The 14982-nt window shown below is 42.9% G+C and overlaps 1 protein-coding gene across 1 annotated transcript in view; it reads left to right on the forward strand.

Moving 5' to 3' along the window:
* Positions 1 to 14982, forward strand: part of LOC311305800 (uncharacterized protein) — a 1224369-nt gene that overhangs the window by 642707 nt on the left and 566680 nt on the right. The window contains exons 23-24 of the mRNA XM_084433678.1: positions 5322 to 5495; positions 5730 to 5903. Coding sequence (XP_084289804.1) covers positions 5322 to 5495; positions 5730 to 5903 — 348 coding nt within the window. The remainder of the gene's footprint in view (positions 1 to 5321; positions 5496 to 5729; positions 5904 to 14982) is intronic.

The following is a 14982-nucleotide window of genomic DNA, read 5'->3' on the forward strand; positions in this document are numbered from 1 at the left end:
GTAGGCGCACCAAGAAGACTATTCGCTGTATTTTGGTTTATATATATACAGTATATACTTTTTTTTTTTTTTTATCAATCTCTTTATTAAATTTTGAACATGAAATAAGAACAAACAAAGTTCCCCTTCACATACAAAGAAAAAAAAAAAATACAAAAACATAAACACCAAGAATCAACAAAAATAAACGACAAACAACATAGTATCAATGAAGGAAAAAAACACATGAACTAATAGCTGTGAGTGACGGTCCAAGAACTACTGCCCAGTCATTTGCAGCAAAAAATGTGGGACACTAAGTTTACTCAGGATTGTCTGGGAAGGTTAACTTCCCAACATATAAAAAAAAAGGGGGTATATATATATATACTTTTTAACCACAAATGCCCGTCTTGTCACATATTAAAAAAAAGGAGGTATATATATATATATATATATATATATATATATATACTTTTTAACCACAAATGCCCGTCTTGCACCATCTCTGAGATGTGCCACGTATTACGTCATCACGTTGGAAAGGTCACGTGCATGTCACATCATCAAAAAATGTGTTTTGGGGTTTCATGACCCTTTAAAAATTAAATGAAATGAATGTGTAAACAAATACATCAACAATTTCAACCTTTGTTTTGTTACAGTGTTTGTAGTATATTTAAATGAACAATGTGTAGTCTTTCTCCATGTTACCTTTACCTTGATATCCCTGTTTATTTGTCAGCAAAAGTCTGCTGGATGAAGATGAACACGTTAGTTGATCATCATAGATCTGAGTCATTTTCTCTTTCTGTCTTCAGTCTGAATAGATGCAGTATTACAGAGAAACAGAGTCTCATCCTGACTTCAGCTCTGAAATCAAACCCGTCACACCTGAGAGAGCTGGACCTGAACTGGAATAAACTAGGAGACTCTGGAGTGAAAAACCTCAGTGATCTACTGATGAACCCACAATTCAAGCTGGAGAAACTACAGTTAGTATCATTATACTGTACAGCAATTACAGTGTGACTGAAGTTTATTTATTTGAAGACAACAGGGCTTATGTTTCATTGTTTATAGCAGTGCACTTTCTGGGTTTCCCCTATTGCTCACAGGGGGTTAAAGTGGGATGTGAGTGTGCCGTACGGACTCTTATTCTGGCTGTACTGAAGACGAAGCGGTTTGACCAATCAGATGAAAGGGGCGTTTCAGCGCCGCCCACATGTGCAAATGAAATATCAAAGCCATAAACCGATTTGTAAACCACAAACGAAAAATTTGAAATCGAGCCGAAATCTCATTTTCCGTTTATTAACCCTCTGGGGACCAAGCTGTTTTTGGGGCCCTTGAGATGTTCTGACATGCTCTGACATTTGTGCTTTTTTCAGTTATTTATAAACATGTTAATGGCAAAGGTGTAAATTCACTCTATATAGCACAAACAGGCCTACCATAATATGCGAGCAACATGTATGTAGATGTTTGTATTTTTAAGAGAATAATGTTTATGCGTGGTTATTTAAAAAAATAAAAATGAAAGTTGCTGAAATAAGACCACAAAACTCATACAAAATATGTGCCCACAAGACTTTTGACTAATGGATGTTTTCTCTTCGAGTTCTAGCTTCAAAATTATGTGAAAATAGTCTTGCTTTATCGTTCACAAAAAAAAATACATTGATTTAAATGGTGTAAAACAGGTTTTGCTTGGAAAGCCAATATGCGAGGGGGAGGAGTAGTTTACACCTTAGATTACCCAGTCCCACCCACTCTTTATAATGACTCTGCATAATTAGCCATTCATTCAGGTGTGACACTGACTGAGCCACAATGCAAGGACAAAATAGCCTATATATTTAGAAGAAGACTTATATTGACCATTTAAGATTTTGCTTACATCTATCTTGTAAATATGTTTTGCTATTTTATTAAAAAGGTTACAATTACAACAATAATTACAATTTCAGCAATATTTCTGCAAAAAAAAGTACTCTTTCTTTGTAAAAAAAAAAAAAAAAGATTATAGGCCTACATTTTATCATATGTATTCATTAGTTTGAATATAGCCAACATTGGAACATCTTAGTCTATGACTTTATTTTTGACAAAATAGTATTTTATATATATGAGCAGAAAAGCTTATTTGATGTGACAGTATATTCTACAGTAAAAACTGTACCCAAATCTAGTCAACAAAATATTGTCTTTCATACTTCGCCTGACTGTAACGTTGTTTTTATGAAATATTAGGGCATAGCCTATAAATGTTAATTTGCAGTTTAATACGTTGCTTATACAAATACATTTTATTTCAACATATTTCAGTCGATTTTTACTCATCTCAGTAGGCTCTAGCAAAGCAGTTTATTCACACACAGACGCGCGATTCATATTTAGGCTAAACAGTCTTTACAAATATGTACCCTTCATTCATCTCACAGAAACGTGATTCATATTTAGGCTAAACAGTCTTTACAAATATGTACCCTTCATTCATCTCACAGAAACGCGATTCATATTTAGGCTAAACAGTCTTTACAAATATGTACCCTTCATTCATCTCACAGAAACGCGATTCATATTTAGGCTAAACAGTCTTTACAAATATGTACCCTTCATTCATCTCACAGAAACGCGATTCATATTTAGGCTAAACAGTCTTTACAAATATGTACCCTTCATTCATCTCACAGAAACGCGATTCATATTTAGGCTAAACAGTCTTTACAAATATGTACCCTTCATTCATCTCACAGAAACGCGATTCATATTATAGAAACGCGATTCATCTTTTTGTTTACATAGGCCTACACTAACGTTATTCCATAACGTTATTCCACATTAACACTTGAGAAAGGATAACTTAGCCTACCTCACTCCTCAGCGGGATCTGCTCCTCATATCAGCACGGAAAATTTTCTCCATAAGGTAGGCTATATTATGCCTCTTTGTTTACAGTTGATGTGGGCGTTTCACAGACTGAAATGGTTCTCAGAATTTGCGTTTGAATAGCACGCGCTCTCCGGGGCGTGGTCAAATTACTGTGAATCATCTCGTAATGAGATCGACTGGAGTCGCTCTCTTTTTATACAGATTACAGAAGCTGATAATATTTGTTTTTTATATAAATTACTTCATTTAAAAGCTGCGATCTTAAGCTTTATGCCCGTGGGTCTGTTTCCCTGTTTGACTGAATTTTCGCGGAGTTATAGATCATTTTCGAACGCGTTTCAAATGGGAGTTTACTGACAGAGAGAAGGCAGAAATAGCATCATGTTAGTTTTTCTTTATTTGTCAAAAAGCAAAACACTTTATTTTTATTGTGAGTATACAGAAAAAAAATAGAAACTGAACAGGATCGATTGATGTATTACACGAAAATGAAAGATCAAAATTAACAGAGCATTTTGTGTTTATTTTTCATTGCTAAAAAAAAAAACGAGCAAAACGCGCGGGCGCGTTTTTGGTCCCCAGAGAGTTAAACTGAACGAAACACCGAATAAACGATCCGTCTTTTCATTTCTCGTTATTCCATTCCAAACAGGAAATGAAATGATCAGATGATACACGGACCGTGTCGTGTGTTCATTCGTTTTTTTATTTAATATTGAAAGTAGAAAAACGAGAAAACACTTCCTTTTTCATTATTTTATTTTTTCAAACAAACTAAAAACAAGTATTCAGCTTGATTTTTCACTTTTCGTTCTCAGGTAGAAACATTTATAAACAGCTTGAATATTCGATTTCTACACGTAGGCGGGAATGAAACGCTCCTTTCCTCTGATTTGTCAGCCGAAGATCAAACTGTCCCGTCATCAGTTCTTCCTCAGCTCCGCTCAGCAGAATAAAAGTCCTCCGCTGCTGCAGTTGTACGGATTCTGAACGCGTTTATTGCAACTACTACATTTCATCTTTTTCTCATCAAACACCCAGACTAATGGCTCGACACGACCCGCACCGGGGAAGAGCCTCGACAGGGCTTTCTTATGAGGCTTTCAGTTCTCAAATGCGTGAAATAATTATCCGTGAAATAATTTACTATAACCTACTGTATTTTCCGGACTGTAAACTAAAGTCATGTTTTTATCATGAAACACGTTGTGATTTATTCCAGAGTGACCTAGGCCTTTACAATGCATTTAACTTAGTTCACATAATCTAAATGTTGACTTTCAAAAGTAGGCGCACCAAGAAGACTATTCGCTGTATTTTGGTTTATATATATACAGTATATACTGTAGCGACAATCACTTCTGGGCAATAATTAACTCAAATGAAGGGAATATTCATGAGTTTATGAATATGATTTGCTTATCGTCTACACAGATTAAATTACCCAATGAGGGAATATTTGATCAATTGTCCGGGTAACCTTTACCAGAATTAATTTCAGTTATCTAAACATACTGTTTGTCCCGCAAACTTTATGTAAGACTTCCTTATTAAATATCAATAAAAGTACCCTTCTTACAAACTCCAAGAAAGATAAATTTTCTGGCCATGAACATTCATTTTTCTGTGTTTATAAAATTAAACTACTCAACGTAGTAAATAATAAAAGCTTCGTAGCTTAGATTGTACGTTTTCAGGGACTTCGATTTGGTGAGCAATAAAGCAGATTCAATTCAAGAAGATTATTGGGATTAATAAAAAGAAACTAAGGAATACATAACTTCGATTCACACAGAGTAAAAATGCGTATATAGCAATACAAACAGTACAATACAAACAAATAACGAATCAGAGAGAGTGAGTGAGTGAGTGAGTGAGTGAGTGAGTGAGTGAGTGAGTGAGTGAGTGAGTGAGTGAGTGAGTGAGTGAGAGAGAGAGAGAGAGAGTGAGTGAGAGAGCATGAGAGAGTGAGAGGAATATGGAGAGATCACAGAATGATCACAGTATGGCAAAATCACAGACAAGGTAACCTTTGAGAGAGACAACAAGAAATCAAATCAACTTAGGCAGGGGCAGACAATCTTAAACGCATTAAAAGCTCGATACTTGCATTAGAGTCTCGGTGTGACTGCGGAAGTGTTCCTTTAGAGCTGTGCGTTCTTCTCGTACTTCTGGAGCAAAACGGAGTTTGCGGGAAGTTTAAAAGTCTACTCAAAGTTAAGTTGCCGGCTACGTTCACTTCACTGAACGTAGGAAAAGGTCCGAAGACGAAAATAAAGACAAAGATTAAAGAAAAGAAAAGAAAAACGGAGAAAACTCCCTAAGGAGTCGTGTACAGGAAACCTCTCATAGATGAAGTGCTCTGGTAGAAACTTTTGTAAACATAAATACATCAACAATGTATTTTCTGAGTATAGATCTGAGTCATTTTCTCTTTCTGACTTCAGTCTGTATAGATGCAGTATTACAGAGGAACAGAGTCTCATCCTGACTTCAGCTCTGAAATCAAACCCGTCACACCTGAGAGAGCTGAACCTGAGCGAGAATACACTAGGAGACTCTGGAGTGAAGCACTTCTGTGCCGTACTGAAGGATTCACACTGTAAACTGGAGAGATTGAGGTCAGTCACATTCACATACAAGAATCAAAATGCTTAAAATCACTTCAACAGTTTAAACTAAAACACTTTAACACTGTATTTGTGCAAACTTAGTATTTTGTAATCTGGTGAAATAAAGATGAAGATCTCTCTTCCTCTCTCTGTTGTATTTGCTTATGAAGATGATGTGACTTTACAGAATAAAGAGTTTTCTTTTCTTCTGTCTTATTTTCTTCTCTCTCTCTGCTAATGTAGTTTAAGCTGCTGTTATATGACAGATGAAGGTTATTCTGATGTGACTTCAGCTCTGAAATCAAACCCGTCACACCTGAGAGAGCTGGACCTGAGCGGGAATAAACTAGGAGACTCTGGAGTGAAAAACCTCAGTGATCTACTGATGAACCCACAATTCAAGCTGGAGAAACTACAGTTAGTATCATTATACTGTACAGCAATTACAGTGTGACTGAAGTTTATTTATTTGAAGACAGCAGTGCTTATGTTTCATTGTTTATGGCAGTGCACTTTCTGTTTTTTTTAAACTAAAACACTTTATACTCAATATCTCACAGTGAGTCTGAGTTCATATTATATTTGTGTAAAATTCTTCACATTCATGATTTGTTTGTAAGATAATCTCTCTTCCTCTGTTTGTGTCTTTCTAGTCTACAGAACTGTGGCATTACAGATGTTTCTTCTCTAACTCAGTCTTTGACTAACTCAAAAGCACTGCAGTTTCTAAAAGAGCTTGATCTGAGAGGCAATAATATAGGAGACTCACAGCAGCGACTCAGAGACGAGCTACGAGACTCAAACTGTGTCCTGAGGTGAGGAAACATCACTGAGATATTAAAGAGATCTTCATTTACCTCTGATATGTGAACAAACCTTTCAAACATTCGTGAAAGGAAATGATCATTAAGCTTTATTGCAACAAAGGGTTTGTGTGAGAACAAAATGTGAAGTTATTGAAATGTTTAACACAAAGGAGGAAAGAGAACAAAAGCTCACTGTCACAGCTTTATACATTGTCGTAGAAATTTTAAACTGTATATTAAACTAACCATGTTTCTAACATCTAACCTTATTTAACATCTAACATCTGAACAGGATGTACTGTACGAAACCAATGGAAAACTTGTGTCTTTGAGTGTGTGCATATGTGTGTAGAAATAACATAGTTTGGGAAATGAAACTAGACAGTCTGTTAGAATCTTGTGATTAACAAATGAAGTCATCATTAAAACGTACTCTGTTACTAACGTAACCTCGGTTCTCTCTAGAGAGGGAACGAGTACTGCGTAAGAACTTACGCTTGGGGGAAAGTCTCTTTCCGTGAGATATTGAAGCCAAAAATTATCCTTAATTTTTATATAATGCAAAACGCGTTGCAGCAGCATACAGACATAGGCGAGGCAGCTTGCGCGCCTATTGGCTGCTCTGCGGCAACTGCAGCAGCCTATCGAGAGAGGCCCTCTTGACGCCTTGACCAATGGGGGTGCTTCGCGCCCATTTGCATAGCGTCCCGCCGAAATAGGCGTGGCCTAGGGCTATAAATATAGCGTCGAGAGGCTGGTTCACTGGTTTTCATCGCCGGAGCGAACCAGAGAGAACTGCAGGCACGGCAAGTATACGCAGTACTCGTTCCCTCTCTAGAGAGAACCGAGGTTACGTTAGTAACCGAGTACGTTCTCTTACGAGAGGTTCTCTCGTACTGCGTAAGAACTTACGCTTGGGGAACACAATGTAAAACGCCATGCGTGCTGAGATCCAATACCAAAGTCCCAAGGGCATGTGCCCGGGGCCCATATGGTACATGATCATCAGGGACTCACAGAGAGCCCAGGAAGAGAGGCTAAAGCATCATTCCTGAATAGGTAGCATCCCATCAGGGAGCATTAAAATAGTGTTCCACACAGTCAGGGCAAAGTTTTGGCCTGATCTGATGAAAATATGGGTCTTACAGTTGCCCTCAGGGCTGTATGATCGATCCGTGAGCATTGCTCGAACGGTTTCCAGTATCTGAGCCGACCTCGGGGCAGATAGTACTGGCTTATTAGACCGACAACAGCTTAGCTTGCAAAGCGGGAACTTCCAGGTTATAAAACCTGATAAATGTAGACGGGGAGGCCCAGCCTACCGCCATACAGATATCATGTAAAGAAATCCCACTGGACCAAGCCCACGAAGAGGCCATGCCTCTTGTGGAGTGCGCTCTGACACCTAATGGGCACTGCAGGCCCTTAGAGATGTATGCCAGCGCTATGGCATCTACTATCCACCTGGATAGGGTCTGTTTCGTCACAGCTAGCCCCTTAGAGCGTCCGTAGAACGAAACGAATAGCTGCTCTGTCTGTCTGAAGGCAGACGAGCGAGACACATAAGCTCTTAATGCCCTGTTACCGGGCAGAGCAAAGCGGCGTCCTTCTCCTCCTCAGGGACCGGTAAGGCCGACAGGGAAATGACCTGGGACCTGAACGGTGTGTTGAGGGATTTAGGAACATACCCGTGTCTCGGTTTGAGCCTGACGATGGAGTCATTTGGCCCAAACTCTATACATGTCGCGCTTACTGAAAGCGCTCGTAAGTCCCCTACACGCTTTACTGAAGCGAGAGCCAAAAGAAACGCTGCCTTGAAGGACAAGTGTTTGATATCCACAGATTGGATTGGCTCAAATGGGGCACCTTTCATGGCCTCCAAGACCGTGGAAAGGTCCCATATGGGAACTGAAGGGGGTCTGGGAGGGTTTAACATCTTTGCTCCTCTTAGGAAGCGAATGACCAGATCGTTCCTTCCAAGTGACTGGCTTAGCGTTGGTTTGACAAACGCCGCTATAGCCGCCACATAAACCTTGAGCGTGGAAGGGGTTCTGCCCTTTTCCAGAAGCTCTTGTAGGAAGGAAAGAACGTCCGTCACCCCACAGTCCTGGGGCGACACGCCACGGGCTGTGCACCGGCTAGAAAACACAGACCATTTTGAGGAATAGAGCCGTCTCGTAGAGGGAGCTCTAGCCTGCGTGATCGTGTTTAGCACTCCCGAGGGGAGGTGAGCGGGTACCCATTGATGGCCCATACGTGTAGGGCCCAAAGCTCCGGGCGAGGATGCCAAATTGAGCCCTTGGCCTGGGTGAGGAGGTCTCTCCTCAGAGGTATCGGCCATGGGGCAGAGCTCACTAGTTGCATCAGAACTGGGAACCAGACCTGGTTTTTCCAGAACGGAGCTACTAGTAGCACCGAGCATCCACTTTCCCTGATCCGCTCTATTACCTGAGGTATGAGCGTAATGGGGGAAAGGCATAGAGCGGGCAGCGGGGCCATACGTGAGCCAGCGCGTTCCTGCTCTTGGAGAAGTATATCGGGCAGTGAGCGTTTTCTTGAGACGCAAACAGGTCTTCTTCCGCTTTGCCGAACTTCTTCCACAGCAATTGGACTGTCTGTGGGTGTAGGGACCATTCTCCTGCCGGAACGTTGTTCCTGGACAGTCTGTCTGGTCCCAAATTCAAGTGGCCGGGCACATGAGCTGCTCTCAGTGAGCGCAAATCATGCTGGGCCCAAACCAGGAGGTGTTCCGTCGGCCTGTGAAGGGTTCGGGATCTGAGGCCTCCCTGGTGATTTATAAAGGCCACCACTGCCATGTTGTCCGAACGGACTAGAACGTGGTGTCCTGCTATCTGGGGATAGAAGCGCCTGAGCGCTTTGTCGACTGCCATCATTTCCAAGCAGTTGATGTGTTGAAGCTTTTCTCGTTCTGACCATAGGCCAAAGAACGATCTGCCCTCGAGCAGCGCTCCCCATCCCGAGGTGGAGGCGTCCGTGGACACCACCTTCACACTCGAGGAAGTCCCCAGGCTTACTCCTGACCAGTACCAGTCGGTCGCCGTCCAAGGTTTCAGAGCTGAAATGCATTTTTGATCGACCTTGAGGCGAAAAAGACCGGAAGTCCACGCTCGGCGCGGCACACGCGCTTGTAGCCAGAACTGAAGTGGGCGCATCCGAAGGAGGCCCAGCTGAAGTACTGGCGATGCTGTGGCCATGAGGCCCAGCATCCTTGAAATTGTTTGAGCGGGACCATAGCGCCGCGGCGGAAGCTTTCCGTCATGCGCTGAACGGCCAGTGTGCGTTGTGGCGATAACTGAGCTGTCATTGACAGCGAGTTCCGGTCTGTGCCCAGAAAGGATATTTCCTGACTGGGAGACAGCGAGCTCTTCGCCCAGTTGACTGTGAGACCTAATTTCTCGAGGTGCTCGAGCAAAATGGTCGTGTGTTCTATGAGCTCTGTACGAGACTGAGCCAGAACTAGCCAATCGTCCAAGTAGTTCAAAACTCGCATTCCCCGAATTTTCAGGGGAGCGAGGGCCGCGTCCATGCACTTCGTGGATGTACGGGGTGCTAAAGACAGGCCGAACGGTAGGACTGTATACTGATATGCCTGGCCCTCGAAGGCGGAACTCAAAAATCGCCCGTGACGAGACGCTAATTGTATCTGGAAATACGCGTCTTTTAGATCTATCGACGCAAACCAGTCCCCCTGGCGAATTTGCGAGAGGATTTGTCTGGTCGTGATCATTCTGAACGGGCGCTTTGAAAGCGCTTTGTTCAGCCGTCTTAGATCTAAAATGGGTCTGAGACCCCCGTCTTTCTTTGGTACCAGGAAATATCTGCTGTACAGGCCCCCTTCGCTCTGAGCTAGAGATAGGGGTTCTATGGCCCCTTTGCTCAGTAGTTTCGCTATTTCGGCTCGAAGTAGATGAGCTACTTCCGTTTTTACCGTAGTTTCGACTCGCGCCTTGCAGCGGCGAGGGCGTCGAGCAAACTGTAGCGAATAGCCTCTTTTTATAATGTTCAGCACCCATTCTGACACCCCGGGAGCTGTGCCCATGCATTCGCATGAATAGCTAGGGGTTGAATGAAGTTTGCGCTCTGGCCGTGACACTGTGGCAGCTGAAGAGCTTCTATGTGCTGAAACATAGGTGCCGTGTTTGCGGCAGACGAGGATGAGAAGCACTGAATACACCTTTGGTCTGTGACCGTATGTGTTTTGGTTTCGTTTTTACAGAAACCGGGAGACATGCAGTGTATGTGGGCACTGAGCTGTGGGCACATTCACTACATTTAATGCGCAATCGACCTGAGTCGATTTTATGAGCGCGAGCACTGTGTGAAGAGCTGTGTTTGTGTGTAGGAATGAGCACGTTATAGTGGGCATTTTTTCTACACTCGTAACACCATCGGCCGTGGCCGGACTGTGAGTGCATGTGAGCGCGACACAGCGGGCACATGAGAAGCACTGAACACACCTTTGGTCTGTGACCGTATGTGTTTTGGTTTCGTTTTTACAGAAACCGGAAGACATGCAGTGTATATGAGCACTGAGTTGTGGGCACATTCACTACTTTTAATGCGCAATCGACCTGAGTCGATTTTACGAGCGCAAGCTCTGTGTGATGAGCTGTGTTTGCGTGTAGGAATGAGCACGAGGTAGTGGGCATTTTTTCCTACACTCATAACACCATCGCCCGTGGCCGGAATACCAGGAAATACACTCTTTGAGGGATACATCTGGGTTGCCGTGGAAACGGCGTTTGTAAGCAGGCAAGCGGGCAGTGTTACCGACTTGTTTACTGCTAAATAAGCTGGAACAGTCATATTTTCTGGAACTGAGCGAGCTGGTAGTTTTTGTGGAAGTCTGGCCGCAGCGAGACTTGAACACCGTCGTTTTCCTAGAAGGGCTAGGACGACTTTGAAACCCGTTGCCGCTGTGAGGCGGCGGCGGCGGGCGGTGGCTGCGGCTGTGAGCTTCGAGCAGACGGCTGTTTAGAGCGACCTGTCGCGGAGCTAGCGCGCTTTGGCAGGAAATGCTAACCACAGGTGTCTCTCAGCAACGGTGAGAGAGGCCATAATCCGCCCTATGGCCTGTGCAGCAGATTTAGTAGCGCGAAGAGCGAGGTCTGTAGCGCTTTTCAAATCTGAAATGCTTACAGCTTCCAGTCCTTCCTCATCGAGTTTGCAGAGAAGGTTGGCTTGGAAAACCTGTAGCGTGGCCATTGTGTGCAACGCAGCTGCAGCCTGTTCAGCGGCGGTGTAAGCGTGGCCGTGCAGAAACTGAAGCGGTGCGGCAGGCTTTAGAGGGGAGCGCAGTCTTAGCGCGCCGTCCAGTGGAGGGCGGGCAAAGATAAGCAGCTACAGCTTCCTCTTACTGCAGGAAGAGAGTGGTATCCTCTGTTTTTAGCATCATCGACAACGGAGAATGCTGCAGAAACAGAAGTTTTCACTCTGGCTGAAAAGGGTGCAGACCAGGATTTCGCGAGTTCTTCGTGAAGCTTCAGGAAGAAACAGCGCGGGTCTAGACGGTGTTATCAACACGGCCCCTTTAAGGAAACAGCCATCCAGTGTGCTGGTTCTACGGGCGCCGAGCACTTGAGGCCGAGGCTCTCAACGGCCTGAGAGAGCAGACGCGTCAGCTCTGACTCAATATTAGCCCGTTTCCCAGATGACTCACAAGCAGGGGGTGCGAGATCAACAGAGCTCGACCAATCCTCACTGCCTGACGCTAGGGTAGAGCAGCTGTCCTCCTCTGTAAATGCCACATCATCAGGCTCATCCGCGATGGAAACGGCGGCAGACAGCGGCCGTTGTCCGGGGGTGATAGACTCGTGAAGCAGGCGGCGAAGCTGGCGGGCGAACCGGCGAGCTCGTCTCAGTAGGAGGAGGTTCAGAGCCTCGCTGAGCACGGCGCTTTACAGCGCGGCAGCGCAGCGGGCTGGGGTGCAGCCTCTGAAAATGTGCCATGCGAGTCCTTAGAGTCGTCATAGGCAACAGCTCGTAATGAGGGCATCCGCCGTCAGCGAGCGCGAGAGCTGCGTAATCTTAGAGTGCGAGACATCTTGAAAAAGACGCTCAGCTCTTTTAGAGAGAAAGGGGTGTGATTCGCGGGGCGAAAACACACTAGCAGTAAAGGATATAGTGCACCGGATAGCGCAGCAGGAATGTCAGCAGAAGGCGGCGCGGCCAGCGGCTTCGATGCAGACTCGTCCCGCTGAAAGGCTTCTTCAGACGGCGCGGCTTCTCTCAGGATCCAGCGATGCGTGAGCTCCGCTTGAAGAGATGAAAATCAGTGAACCAGCCTCTCGACGCTATATTTATAGCCCTAGGCCACGCCTATTTCGGCGGGACGCTATGCAAATGGGCGCGAAGCACCCCCATTGGTCAAGGCGTCAAGAGGGCCTCTCTCAATAGGCTGCTGCAGTTGCCGCAGAGCAGCCAATAGGCGCACAAGCTGCCTCGCCTATGTCTGTATGCTGCTGCAATGCGTTTTGCTCGTTTTTTTTTTTTTGCAATGAAAATAAACACTAAATGCTCTGTTAATTTTGATCTTTCATTTTCGTGTAATACATCAATCGATCCTGTTCAGTTTCTATTTTTTTTCTGTATACTCACAATAAAAATAAAGTGTTTTGCTTTTTGACAAATAAAGAAAAATTAAGATGATGCGATTTCTGCCTTCTCTCTGTCAGTAAACTCCCGTTTGAAACGCGTTCGAAAATGATCTATAACTCCGCGAAAATTCAGTTAAACAGGCAAACAGACCCACGGGCATAAAGCTTGAGATCGCATCTTTTAATTGAAGTCATTTATATAAAAAACAAATATTCTTAGTTTCTGTAATCTGTATACAAAGAGAGCGACTCCAGTCGAGCTCATTACGAGATGATTCACAGTAATTTGACCACTCCCCGGAGAGCGCGCGCTATTCAAATGCAAATTCTGAGAACCATTTCAGATCTGTGAAACGCCCACATCAACTGTAAACAAAGCGCGTCGCGAGTGAGACATTATAGCCTTTATGGAGAAAAGTTTCCACAGTGCTGATGAGGAGAAATATCTCCTGATATGAGCAGCAGATCGCGCTGAGGAGTGAGGTAGGCTGTTTTCTTTTCTCAAGTGTGGAATAACATTATGGAATAACGTTAGTGTAGGCCTATAAACCGCAAAAAGATGAATCGCATTTCTATAATATGACTCGCGTTTCTGTGAGATGAATGAAGGGTACATATTTGTAAAGAGTGTTTAGCCTGAATATGAATCGCGCGTCTGTGTGTGAAAGAATAAACTGCTTTGCCATAGCCTACTGAGATGAGTAAAAATCGACTGAAATATGTTGAAATAAAATGTATTTGTATAAGCAACGTAAATTAACATTTATGCCCTGATATTTCAATAAAACAACGTTAGTCAGGCGTTAGTCACACTATTTTTGTCAAAAATAAAGTCATAGACTAAGATGTTAGATGTTCCAATGTTGGCTATATTCAAACAAATGAATACATATGATAAAATGTAGGCCTATAATCTTTTTTTTCTTTCTTTTTTTTTTTTACAAAGAAAGAGTACACTTGAAATATTGTTGAAATTGTAATTATTGTTGTAATTGTAACATTTTTAATAAAATAGCTAAACATATTTACAAGATAGATGTAAGCGAAATCTTAAATAGTCAATATAAGTATTCTTCTAAATACATTGTCCTTGCATTGTGGCTCAGTCAGTGTCACACCTGAATGAATGACTATTCAGAGTCATTATTATGCAGAGTGGGTGGGACATCCCAGGTGTAAACTACTCCTTCACGCCCCCCTCGCATATTGGCTTTCCAAGCAAAACCTGTTTTACACCATTTAAATCAATGTATTTTTTTTTGTGAACGATAAAGCAAGACTATTTTCACATAATTTTGAAGCCAGTACTCAAAGGTACAACATCAATTAGACAAAAGTCTTGTGGACACATATTTAATATGTGTTTTGTGGTCTTAATTCAGCCACTTTCATTTTTATTTTTTCCAATAACCACGCATAAACATTATTCTCTTAAAAATACAAACATCTACATACACGTTGCCCGCATATTTTGGTAGCCCTGTTTGTGCTATATAGAGTGATTTTACACCTTTGCCATTAACATGTTTATAAATAACTGAAAAAAGCACAAATTTCAAGGCATGTCAGAACATCTCAAGGGCTCCAAAAACACCTTGGTCCCCAGAGGGTTAAAGCATTTAAAGGACATTTGCTGAAAGTCTGTCTGTTCATTTCTGCTTAAACTGGTCAGTTTAGGGAAGCAAGTTAGTTAGAAACTCGGCCAGTTGTCGACGGAAGACGCAAAGAGCTGGAGTATAAAGGTTATTAAGTGTCGATTGTAGACACTACAGTTTTATTTATTAAGTGTCGATTTGTAGACGCTAGATAGTCGGGATTTAGGAAAAAATCCACTACAACATCAACACCTGCTTTATTAACAGTAGAAGTGAATCATTTCAGTGTGAAAACAGACTTGGTCAGACTGTAGGAAAACGCTGCACTCCTGCTAAAATCAGTGCAGTTCCAGCTTCAGCTCACAGCGTCCAGCTCACATGAGAAATGTCTCTGTCTCTAGTGTGTTTTACTGTGACAAGCAACACGTCACACTACTTTACACTTACTTTACTCTCAGTTATTTACTAAGAGCCTACA

This window comes from Rutilus rutilus, assembly GCF_951802725.1.
Source record: "Rutilus rutilus genome assembly, chromosome: 1".
In the NCBI taxonomy this organism is placed as follows: domain Eukaryota; kingdom Metazoa; phylum Chordata; class Actinopteri; order Cypriniformes; family Leuciscidae; genus Rutilus; species Rutilus rutilus.